The 12701-nt window shown below is 34.4% G+C and overlaps 1 protein-coding gene across 1 annotated transcript; it reads left to right on the top strand.

Annotated features, from left to right (window-relative positions):
- The first annotated feature begins 2582 nt into the window (after positions 1-2582).
- On the top strand, positions 2583-11325 carry LOC114740696 (6-phosphofructo-2-kinase/fructose-2,6-bisphosphatase). Its single transcript, XM_028928906.1, has 23 exons — positions 2583-2801; positions 2937-3000; positions 3402-3706; positions 4222-4416; positions 4936-5145; positions 5274-5369; positions 5593-5691; positions 5799-5828; positions 6282-6335; positions 7152-7205; positions 7288-7365; positions 7448-7539; positions 7616-7673; positions 7752-7826; positions 8081-8128; positions 9064-9161; positions 9475-9550; positions 9782-9844; positions 9946-10037; positions 10227-10295; positions 10386-10449; positions 10549-10614; positions 11063-11325. The coding sequence occupies exons 1-23, from the start codon at positions 2610-2612 to the stop codon at positions 11138-11140; spliced, it is 2256 nt and encodes a 751-aa protein (XP_028784739.1). The 5' UTR covers positions 2583-2609; the 3' UTR covers positions 11141-11325.
- Positions 11326-12701: the final 1376 nt, after the last annotated feature.

The following is a 12701-nucleotide window of genomic DNA, read 5'->3' as shown; positions in this document are numbered from 1 at the left end:
GGGCTTAGCCCATAAGAACGAAACAGGCCTATTTGTTCCCGTAGCCCTATGTTCTAAACCGAGCAAAGTGAAAAATGTACGTTTGTAGGCGAAAAATAAAAAAACGTAAGTAGATTCGGTTAACAATAAATAATAATGATGCCAATAAAAATTAGCTACTCATGAGTTACAAGGTGATTAGTTCTAACCCGTAAGGTTATTAGTTCATATTCAAATTTTATTATCAGTTTGAGGATATTGTTAGTAAATAATTTGTTATTTGAGATCCAATTCATCTAAATTTTTTTATACAAAAATATAATGACGATGATAAACAGAAATTGAGACCGATGAATAATTACAAGGTTTATTCTTAAATGTTTGTGTGTTTATTTGTGATCAATATAATATAATTTACTGATTCATTTAATTATTCCCTCACTCATTAATTTTTTTTGCCAGGCCTCTATTTTATGTTTTAGATCCAGTATAAGAGAATGGTGAAAATAGAAAAGTAGAATTACAACATTATACTCCGTGCAGTAACATTAAGGAGTTTAGCCGGAGGATGATGATCATTAACTTATTTCAATTTAAATACAATGAATATGTTTAAAGATTTCTCATCTTCCTTCCGATTGTGCATGGGGAGATGAGTACGATGTAATGTGATTTAATTAATTCCTAATTTTAAAATTTGTGTTGATTCTTTTTCTTTTTCTTTTTCGCCGACTAAATTTTGTGCTGATTCACTCACTCAATAAATTGATGTGCATGTATCCATGTGTGAAAGAATAAGATGCATGTTCATTGATTTATGAAATAAATACAAGCATATATATGTTTCTATGAATACAGAGTGGGGTACATGTATTCAAGTAATTCATCATGTGAATAAAAGATAAATGTAAATTTTTATGCCCAATAAACAACTAATTAAATATACTCTCTCGTGGACAATGCACAAATGATATAAAGAGAGTGCCTACTAATTACGTATAAATAAATGACTATTTGAAATATGAAAAACACAGTAATGATGTACTCTTCCGATCCTTAATATAAGACTTATTTAACTAATTTGATTAGATTAAAAAAGTTAGGTAAATTAGTTAATTATAAAAAATGTAATATGTTTTTCCTAAAATATCATAATAATCTTTCTTAATACTCCATCTCCCTCTTCTACTTGATTATGGTTGAGGGAGTATCTATAGGGATAATTTAGAGAAAATTAATAAATATGAGAAATGTGTCTTATATTTAGGACCAAAATTAACTCAACAACTGGGTCCTATATTAAGAACCGGATGAGTACTAATTAGGCAATTGAATTTATTAGTCTTAACCAAAACAACGAAAGGAGAAACCAATCAGGAGGCATGTGCACAACTAGCAATAATGCTTCTACTCAGAAATGAATCAAAATTTTATAGCACTGCCAAGTTTTCCACATAGATATCTAAGAATTCAAACATCATGCGATTATCATAAAAAAAAAAAAAACATTCGATGAACTTAGTTAAAGAATAATGAATCTGATTTCAACATTCTTTTAATTAAGATTGAAAGTTCATGTATCATGGAAGGAAGAAATTCTACTTAAAAAACTATTATATATACTACCTCTGGTTCTTAATATAAAAACTAGATAACTAATTTGGAGAGATTAAAAAAAATTATCAAGTTAGTTATTTATAACAAATATGTATTGATTTTCTTAAATTACCCCTATTCCATGTACATTAAAACTATACTTGAGTAAAAATATCTTACAATTAATAAAAATATTTTTGAGAACATATTATAAATTTAAAAGAAGAAATAAATCAGAGTATTATATTTAAAAGAGCAATTACTTCTTCCGTCCCTTATTATAATATTTAATTTTTTGAATGGGTTTGTCTTTTTTTATAAGATCCTCTTTAAATTTGTCTGAACATTTGATATAGTATTACCTATTTTACCCTTAATTTAATATATTTAATATGTTTTCTTTTTTATTTATCTTACTATTACTATCTCATATTTATCTATTTATATATAGGGGTATATTTAAAAAAACTGCATTTGTTATACAGTATATTAATTATTTTAACTAATTTTAACTATTTTTTTAAACTGTATAATTTAGTTAAAAAAACCTTATAATAAGAGATGGAGTAATATTTGTTAAATTTACATTGAACCATGCTAGAATGAGAAGGGCGAATAACTGCTTCTTGAAATCATAAAACCTGGAGGGTATAGATAACCGCCAATTCCCCGGATTCTCAACACGTGTCTTTCCGAGGAGGCAGATCCATGGGTATTAACATAAGCGAGCAAGCACCAGAACTTAATTCGCTAGCTCCGTCTCTCTCCCTCACGGTCGCCCGCCCCTTACCGTTCTCTATTTTTAGTTGCTGATGGCGAATGCCGATAATGCCAAATAGACTCACACCAGATAAAGTTATATATATATCCTGTTATCTCCCACCCTCGATTCTGGGTCTCACTCCTTTTTGTCTCACTCTTTCTCTATCCATATTCTCGAAGAATAACACCTAGATTATTCGATTGCTGGGATAGCTTCTTCTCTACTTTTATCTTTTGCTGCAAGCTTCTGAGGCAGAGAGTGTGGGTGGAGAATGGGGACGGGTACGTCGAAGGGTACGGATGGTGGGTCCCATGGAAGCGAAGAAGACCGGGATAGCCTTGAGCAAGCGGGTAAACAGCTCTATGTTTCACTTAAGATGGAGAATCGCAAGCTTACAGGCGATCTTGTTCCGCATATCTATGGCTCTGTCCAACTTGTGGGCTCCTGGGATCCTTCAAAAGCTGTAACTTTGCTTAAACCAGATTTTTGAATATGTTCTGCTGAATGCTGAGTGTTAATTTTACTGCTACTGATTGTTGGTATGATTCCGGGACAATCCTATTTCTAATTGTTTTGGTCTATTTGGCGCCAATATCAGCTCTCTATGGAGCGGGAATCTGCATCAATGTGGGAGTTGAGCTTTGTTGTTCCTCCAAATCATGGTATGGCTATTGGTTATTTAATCTCTCTCCCACTCTCCTTCCTGCCTGCTCTGCCTTTAAGTAGTAGCCATATGCCTTTCGCTTTGTACATTTTAAAAGTTAATTATTCTAATTGTCTTTTTGGCTTCCTGTTGGTTTCTTCTTTTCAAAATTGGATTCGGACTGTTCACAACATAAGCAAACTCCATAAACAATGCATATTTTCTAAAGCTTTCAGGGGTTAAGGAAATATAGGAACTAATTGAAAGTTCTCTAAGTAGAGATTCAGGTAGTATGGTAGCCTCATTTGTTATATAGTTATAATTGATGTATGTTTTCTCTATTGTCAAGTTCATCCATGCTTCATCGGTGATTGTTCCTTTTTGAAACTAACGTCTTAATATTGTTGGGATGGATTTCAGAAAGTTTAGATTTCAAATTCCTTTTGAAGCCTAAGCACAGCAACACGCCTTGTTTTGTTGAGGAGGGTGCAAATCGCCTGCTAATTAGGGGAGCACTGACGGAGGATGCCCGACAGCCCAGGCTTGCTTTATTCAGGCTTGATAATGATGAAACTCTAGAGTATCAAGTATTTGTCAAAGCAGACTGGGTATCTCCCTTTGATCTTGCAGCTAGTTGGAGGGCTTATCAGGAGAACTTCCGTCCTTCTGCTGCGAGGGGCATTCCTGATGTCAGCATAAATTCAGTGCCACCATTAGGCAGTGAGGTAAAACTCAGTAACTTTGGCACTCTTTTGTGAAGTCACTACGTTTTCTTTGTTAAAAAAATTTAATTTTGTGGCAAAAATTTCCTTTTTGTCCAACTTCGTATTTGCTTCATGTCAGTGAATTGTGATACTGTTTGACTTGGATCTGGACACGAGTCATGGTACTTCACAGCTTTACTTTTACTTTTCTGCTTCTGAGTTAAACTACCATGTGTGAACATGCAGAATGTCCTGCGCCTAATTGTACAGACTAAAATGGACTAATTTCTACTAATTGCAATACATGCCACTTCATATGTGCAATTTAAAGAAAATTTTACTACTTAGGTTCCTCAATTGTCTTTTAGTTCCAGAAAATTGTGGGCCTTGTGCAAAGCGCAGATAATCATCCATCAAGTTTTATTTTCAAATATGTTTTAGCAGTCACTTTTTCAAAGCTACGGTTAATTTGTCCAGATTCTAGAAAAAAGATTGCCTTTACTAAGGAATTTTTCTCTTCTTATTTTTTCCCTCAGAGTTGCTCTTCTGCGGGTTTGGAACTTGACCTTGAAAAATACGTTGTCCCAGCTCCCTCAACTTCTGCAAGTTCAGCTTTTGTATATGGAGCTAACATGGCTGAGAATCCCAGGTCATTAAGTGGCTGGTCTGGAAGCAGTACATATTCCATCAGTGACGGTGGTGTTACTATCGAGCGACCTGCAACTGTAAAGGTTTACCTTCAATGTCACTTTGAAAATTTATAATTTTCCTTCGTACAAGGTGAAGAAGTTCTTCACAATGTATTGGGTCAAGGATAATTAATTAATATGAAATCTTATCAGTCTAAAGATCAGATTTTGTCTCTATCGCAATGTCTGCTCTGTGCTAATTTGCATGTTGCCAGAGTTTTTTCACAGGCCTTTATATCTGTTGTAATATGTCTCTGTTAGTGTATTTATGTTAAAGAGTAAATAGAAAGTAGATTCTAGTCTTGAACATATCATATTAGACAATTCTTTTGTACCCTTAAAGTTGACTAGCTTGTGGATGCCGGGCACCATAATGGATTTACTTGACTGTTCTCCTTTTTCCTTTTTCTCTGATAATTAAAAGAAGCTTCAATAACCAACAAATACCAGTATGCAAAGTATATTAAAAAAAAAAAAAAACCCGCTGAGTGTGCTCCTGGGTTATATTGACTCTTGATGCTGCTATGTATTATACCTGATAGGTTATGTTGTTCCAACTAGGAGATGGAGGTTGTTATCCCAGAGCCATCTAAGGCGTATCAAGGTTCTGGAATGGTTGAATCTAAGTTGGTGGGAACATTTTCACCCATGCAAAAGCAAGAGGGTCAAAGGGGACTTCTTGTTGATAGGGGTGTCGGATCTCCTAGACTTGTAAAATCAGCTACTTCTAGTATTTTCACCACCGAGCTTAATTTGGATACTGAAACTAAGGTTTGTATTACCGACTTCTATTTCTTATTTTGTTTTTCAAATTTAATGTCAGTGCAACAACTTGTGTCTATTGTGGTTGGATAGTTTACAAATATTTGATTTTGCCCTCTTGATTGTTTTATACATAGAATTCAATCCCAGCAGCTGCTGGAGCTGTTGCAGCGGCAGCTGTGGCCGATCAAATGCTGGGTCCCAAGGAGGACAGACATTTGGCAATTATTTTGGTAATGTTCAAGCATGAGTGATTATTATGACCCCCAAATTGTGTGCTTTTAGTAACACTTACTCATTGCTTTTGTTTTTCTCCACGAAGTAGGAGTTTGTTTTGGATTCAAAATACTTGGCAAAATTGTTACTTTCTGTTTTCCAATTTTAAATACATTTCATCCCTTTGAGTAACAGATATTTGCGAAATTGAATAATTCTGATTTGATTTTGTTACTTTAGGTGGGTTTGCCTGCTCGAGGTAAAACTTTTACTGCTGCTAAACTCACAAGATATCTCCGTTGGTTAGGTCATGATACCAAACATTTCAATGTTGGGAAGGTTATTTGTATTCTTAACTAGACTTTTATTTGTGATCTATAGTCTTGAAACTATTGGAATTATGTCAAGAATGAAAGTTAATTCACTTTAACTTTTGATTGCTGCAGTATCGACGTCTTAAGCATGGAGCAAATCAGGTAAACATAATTAGATATTGAGTTTGATTTAATCTTGTCTTCTGAAGAATTTTTTAATATCTAGTTGTAATGAACACTTATTATCTAAATCCTATCTGTTATTATAACATGTTCTCTCTCTTTTGTTTTGTGTGTGTGTGTTTTGGGGGAGGGGAGCATAAAGTCTATATATCATGGTAATCATCATGGCACGTTTGATCATGCAAAAAAATTATCCTTGTTACACTATTGAGCCTACACATCATACTGCACATCATGTTGTTCTTTATTTTCCACATTAGTTGGTTGTTATATCCTCCTCTCTTTTTATCAAATAAAATTTCTTCTATCTAAACAAAGATTGGGGTATGATTTCTTTTCTGACGCATAATTTTTTTCCCTTTAAATCATGAAATTTTAATAGTTAGTTGTTTTCTGTTGGCTGATTGCCATTTGATGTCTTACTCTGTGCAGTCTGCTGATTTCTTTCGACCTGACAATCCTGAAGGCCTAGAGGCACGCAATGAGGTAACTTGGGGTCAATTATGCATGCATTAGGTAGACTGAATATAGTGAAAATCAGAATCTGCAATATAGATACTAGTCATAAGTGTTATTCTTGGTTGGATTATGAGTTATGCTTGTGCTTATAAGGTTTGCTAAATATTATCTAGATATCTTATTGACGTTATTTATTTCTTAAAATGTTATTTAATGAAATTTCTTTTAATGTCGTATAGCCTGCAATACAGTATGTTAAAATTAATTCATGATTAAATGAACTGGGCATATGAATGAGATGAATATAGACAGGAATGGTTCATTTAAGAATTTCATATCCCTCGAAGACGAACTTCCTAATCATAACCGGGCATTACTAGAGGTTTAATTAGTTTCATTGTATTGTTTGATAGAGCAGCAACGTCCTACAATCCATGTAGCTAATCTCACCCAGTGGGATAATGCTTTTTATTATTAATGTTGTATTGTTTGAATAATTTGAGAAATTCATAAGCCCTTGATTCCATACTTCTAGGAAAATGGAATAGCAGGCTGTAGACCTAGGAGTAACACTTTGGTGGTTTGACTTATCGTCAAGGGGTAATGATATAATCCGAAATGACTTTGCAATGTTGGCTATAGAATGGCAATGCTATTCTGACCAGCAAAAACAGAACTAAATATCCAGCAGGAGAATCCGTATTGCTGGCATTAACATTTCGTGACATTTACCAATTAATGTAGCGCTACCTCTGATATATGGTTTATCATGAATAATTATAGCATGTTAATGCTATTTCAACCGTTTTGTCTGCATAGTTCTAATTTATTACATGCCACTAGGTAGCAGCGCTGGCATTCGAAGATATGGTATCTTGGATGCATGAAGGTGGACAGGTAAGTTTAGTCTTGTGAGATATTTCTGCTAATTTTATGTCTCCATTTGCTGTTCTATTGCATCAGTTTAATTCAATTTTAGGTTGGGATATTTGACGCTACAAACAGTACTAAGAAACGAAGAAATATGCTGATGAAATTGGCTGAAGGAAGATGCAAGGTAATAGTCGTGAAGGGCATTGTTATGTATAAAACATGAAACGGAGATTTTAAATCTTCTTATTCATGTGTTTTGGTTGCAGATTATCTTTCTGGAAACAATATGCAATGATGTTAACATAATTGAAAGGAATATACTTCTGAAAATTCAGCAAAGTCCTGACTACGCAGAAGAGTAATGTTTCCCTGAGAACCAGTGATGTATTATCTTGATAGCAATTCTTCTGAATACACGCAGTTTCCTTTTGCAGACCGGATTTTGAGGCAGGGTTGCGAGACTTCAAAAATCGCCTTGCCAATTATGAGAAGGCTAGTCTTTGAATTGCACTTCTAGGGATTGTTGTTGACAAACTTTGGCCTTAAATAATGTTGATTTCATATTATCAGGTTTATGAGCCTGTAGAAGAAGGATCTTACATAAAAATGATTGATATGGTCAGCGGGCAGGGTGGGCAAATACAAGTAAGTTTTCCTCTTCCATTTGTAGGCGAGTATTACTTCTATTTGGTTGACGATTATCAGGGTCACTAAAGTTTATGACAGACCCTGCTACTTAAACCATATATAGTGCATTAATCATCAAAAACCAAAAAAGAAAAGATATAATACATTGAAGTAGCAACAAACTGGATGTGAACTATGGTAGCTACTGAAGCTGAAAAGGCATGGTTTTAAATCTGCTTTACTTAACTATGGTGTTTAATCTTTTGGTTTAGGTGAACAATATCAGTGGATACCTTCCTGGCCGTATAGTTTTCTTCTTGGTAGGTTTTCAAAAGACTGGTAAATAAGGGCATGTTTTATATTTACTGTACAACAACAACAACAATAACAAGCCTTATCCCACTAAATGGGAAGGTAAGGGTGACCATTGGGCCACCAATGATTTATTTACTGTAGTACTTTATAAAATAGATTTATCTCCTGATCAGTCCTGAATTAAATAACCCCAATGCTTTGCATAATCACACACTTCTAAAACTGAAGTTAATTAATATAATGTGATCCAGGATTGACAACATTAGTGGGAATGAAACTCTCTCCAATATCACGATCTTGGTTGGTACTGGCTGCAAAAGTTCTTTACGACAAGTAATTGTCCTGTGATGGTTCGAAACAAATAATTGAGCTTTTGTAATGGCCCTGGAAGAGCATTTGTGCTGGAAGTTCTGCTACATACTTTAGCTTTATGAGGAAGATGGAAGTATGAACTTAATCATGTGAGAATGCAGCTAAAAAGGAGGGGGGATTGTATTGAACTTGCCTCACAAGCACTTAAACTGACACTTCCAATAATTGAACTTCATTTTTAAATTTCGAATCTACTCAATCTGAAAGAATGGGATTGATGTACGCTAAATCTGAGAGACATGAATTATTTATCAATCATTATTAGATTATGATTCTTAATGGGCTTAATCAGATTGCATATGTTTTAATATACTTCCTATATAGGGCTTCCCAATCCCACTTATACAGGTTTGCCCAATCCCAAATACAAAACAATTTATTATACTAAATACTCTTTTAATGGGTTTTTTTCAATCCCAATCCCAATTCCAATCCTTACTTTTCATTCTCAATGCTTCATATCAAACAGGACCTAACTTCTTATCACTTGTAAGTTTCTTTAGAATAACTTACATTCTCTTCTCCTTCATATTCATATTCTTGTTGCCTATCAAACTCAATATTGCAGGTAAATACACATCTTACACCACGCCCAATATTACTTACTAGGCACGGAGAAAGTCAGGATAATGTGAGAGGCAGGATTGGGGGAGATTCTGCATTAAGGTACATAACACATTCCCCAAATGAGATAAATCCTGCTCTTGCATTTATTTTCTTGGATTTTTAGATGCAAGATCACATGTTCCTTTTAAGTGCTAACTGTTTTATATTGTTGAGGCAGTTTTGTTTATCTTATTATTAAATTGGTTTATTTTTTCAAAACTTCTGCATAATTGAGTTGTGCCTCTTTGCATATCAACTCTGAGATTATCTTCTTGTGAGCCTTGTATATTTATACTGTCATATCTATAGCCTTAGCAAGCATCGATGTCAATTTATGTTTAACTAACAACAAATATGCACTTCTTTTCAACAGTGAAGCTGGAGAAGTTTACTCAAAGAAGCTTGCCAACTTTGTAGAAAAACGACTCAAATCAGAGCGAGCTGCATCTGTAAGCTTCTCCAGTCATATATTTTTATTTCTGCTCAATGCTAGTTAGAAGCTTGTTTTTGCTGCTGAAGCTGCATAGCTTATATGTTGTTCGGCAATCTTCTCATGCAGATAATAACTCTTATGAATCACTTAAATGAATTCTGATCTTATTCTGAGATCAGCTGAGCTTATGTGTAAACATATGCTTGAAATAATGAATGACTTGTGATGTTTGCAACTGATATTCTAGATATGGACTAGTACGCTGCAGCGATCCATTCTAACAGCAAGTCCAATTGGTGGACATCCCAAGGTTAGTTTCGTCCTTAAGTTCATGGTTGCATGCAATCATATCCTTTGTTGGATTAGGTGGACTAAGCAACGGTGTTTGACCATTTCCCCACTCTATGTTAGATTCAATGGAGGGCTCTTGACGAGATAAATGTTGGGGTCTGTGATGGAATGACATATGAAGAAATCAAGAAGAACATGCCAGATGAGTATGAGTACGTTACAGACTTGCAATCATTCTCTTCTTTCTTTTCCTCTCACTCATGGATATGCTCTTCCTTTTAAATTGAATGAAACTGGTACGAGATAAAGAGGGAGTTCATGGTGGGGCTTGTGAGGGAGCATAATAGAATTGTCCAAATGTCCCATAATTGTATGCTTAAACTCTGATTTTCTTGTTGCAGATCTCGCAACAAGGACAAGCTTAGGTATCGATATCCTCGTGGTGAATCTTATTTGGATGTCATCCAAAGGTCAATCCCTAGCATCTTTGATATTATTTTTGCGCCTAACTACAACTTGTTTGGTTTATAGAAGTTGGAATAATTTTAATGATACTGCAGGTTAGAACCTGTACTTATTGAACTTGAGCGACAAAGAGCACCTGTTGTCGTGATATCTCACCAGGTTGTATTCGTAGCACTAAAACTGTGCTTCTCCTACAATATAGTCCCTATAGTAGACTGGTTATAATCCTTGAACTCTTCAATGTTTTTCCCATTGCAGGCAGTTCTGAGGGCGTTATATGCTTATTTTGCTGACAGGCCTTTGAAAGAAATTCCGCATATGGAGGTAATTATCAGATTCATAGTGAATAAATACTGTCACTGCTTTTGTTCTCAATAGATGAATGCACAGTAAAGAGGATCCTTCTGCCCTCTCCATATTGTGTGCTTTTATTTTACAATTAGTTATGCTTTAGGTTGGTCTGCTAGACATATAGGAAAGGAGGTGATAGATAGGTCAAGCTGAAATGGTGGTAACTATTTAAGAACACATTTGGTTTTACATTGAAAATCCATTAAAACCATGGTGTTAATGGTGAAATCAAACAGAAATGTGTTATATTACAATAATATCTTATTATATTAAAGCGGACTGAAAATTCCTTCACTGCCGTACTGGAATATTTTTTGTGTGTGAGATTCATAGTGTCAATTGGATGATGAACATTGTCATCACTTCCGATGAATCATCCAACTGTTACTTAGCTCTGACAGAGGAATTTGCTCATAATCAGGTGCCCCTTCATACGATCATAGAGATCCAAATGGGCGTTACGGGAGTACAGGAGAAAAGATACAAGCTAATGGACTGAAATGGACATATCACATTCGGTTCTCTTGCTATTGCTCGGACCTTGTGAACCAATTCTCCATTCTTTCCAATTCCAAATTATTTGAAAATATGTAATATTTCCCATGAATTCATCACCATATTGAAAATAACAACTTGTTAATTCTCTCTTCGTTAATAAACTAAAGTCTTCCCTGGCTTTCCATATCTATCCTTAGCATCAACATGTTGTGATAACAGGTAGAGGGATTGCAACCTGATTGCTTAAAACTGGAGCAATCTCATAATCAGATTCCCTTTCTTTTTCTTTTTTTCAGTTGTTTAAGACCTGGTAATCGGTGTCCGAGCATTGAAGGAATTAAAAAATGTTGTGATGAAAAAATAAAACGTATTGATTGTCGATCTTATTAGCATAAGTTTTACGTAACTTTGTCTACACGCATTACCCTACACTGTTCATAGCATTGTTGCATTAAATAAACTTTTGTTTTTGTCGGCGAACCCAAAAAAAAAAAAAAGGAACTTAAAGCATAAGCCAATGTTTGTTAGTGCATTCACCAGTATTTTCAATTCCTGCTTTCCAAACCACTTTTAAGGTCATTTTTATTCAGAAACATACAACCTCTCCTGGGTTTTTGAACTTGCACACCCAACACCAATCACGCTGAACTGGAAATTTAATGAACTATTTATTCTATGGAAACCTAAAAATTCATAACAAGATCACTAAACATGGGACAAATAGTTAATGGGGAAGCTACATATAGAGAGTATGAATGGCTAACAATGGATTCGATTCACTCAACTGTGAAAGGATGGGGCTGTAGAGTCAACAAACAGAATTATGAGCTTTGGCTTCTCTTCATATTGGGACCCCCCCCCCCTCAATCTCGTCTTCTTCCAACAGCTATGGTTTCCCCCACCTTTTATCCCTTCAGTGACACCGCATAACATCTCTACGCCTATATTTAGTTCTTCACATGAAAAAACAAAAAAAAACAAAAACAAAATCTATGTATATAATTTTTTCAGTTTTTTCTTTCATTTAATGTCATTAATTGAAATCTTAATTGTTTCTGTTTAATGGCAAGTGATAGTTATGTCTTAAAATTTAGAACACGAGATATGCTTAGAGAGTACTAAATAAAAGTCCAAATCAGAATAAGTAAATAGAAAAGGAAAGGAAGTACTAGAATAAGTTCTTTATGTTAGATATAGTCTTTAAAAAAAAAAAGTAGCAAGTCGTAGGATGTGTTAAATTTAATACTACCTCCGGTTCTTAATATAAGACTTTATTTGACTTTTATTTTAGTCTTAAATATAAGACCCCAATCCATTTTATCTCTCATATTTATACATTTTTTTTTTCAAAGTAGCCCTTTTAACAATAATAGTTATAGTCAATACACTTGATTAGCAAGAATATTTTAGGAAAAACAACACTTATTTAAGACAAATAACTAACTCAACTTACTTCTTTAATCTCCTCAAATTAGTTAACTGGCTCTTATAATTACGACCGGAGGTAGTAGCTTATTATAAATGTTGTATGACAGGTAATATGTACTAATAATAATAATTTG

This window comes from Neltuma alba, unplaced genomic scaffold (genome assembly GCF_004799145.2).
Source record: "Neltuma alba isolate B1F8T4 unplaced genomic scaffold, ASM479914v2 tig00003186_pilon, whole genome shotgun sequence".
Classification (NCBI taxonomy): Eukaryota; Viridiplantae; Streptophyta; class Magnoliopsida; order Fabales; family Fabaceae; genus Neltuma; species Neltuma alba.
The sequence above is the reverse complement of the archived record's forward strand: the minus strand, read 5'-3'. Positions and strand labels throughout refer to the sequence as shown.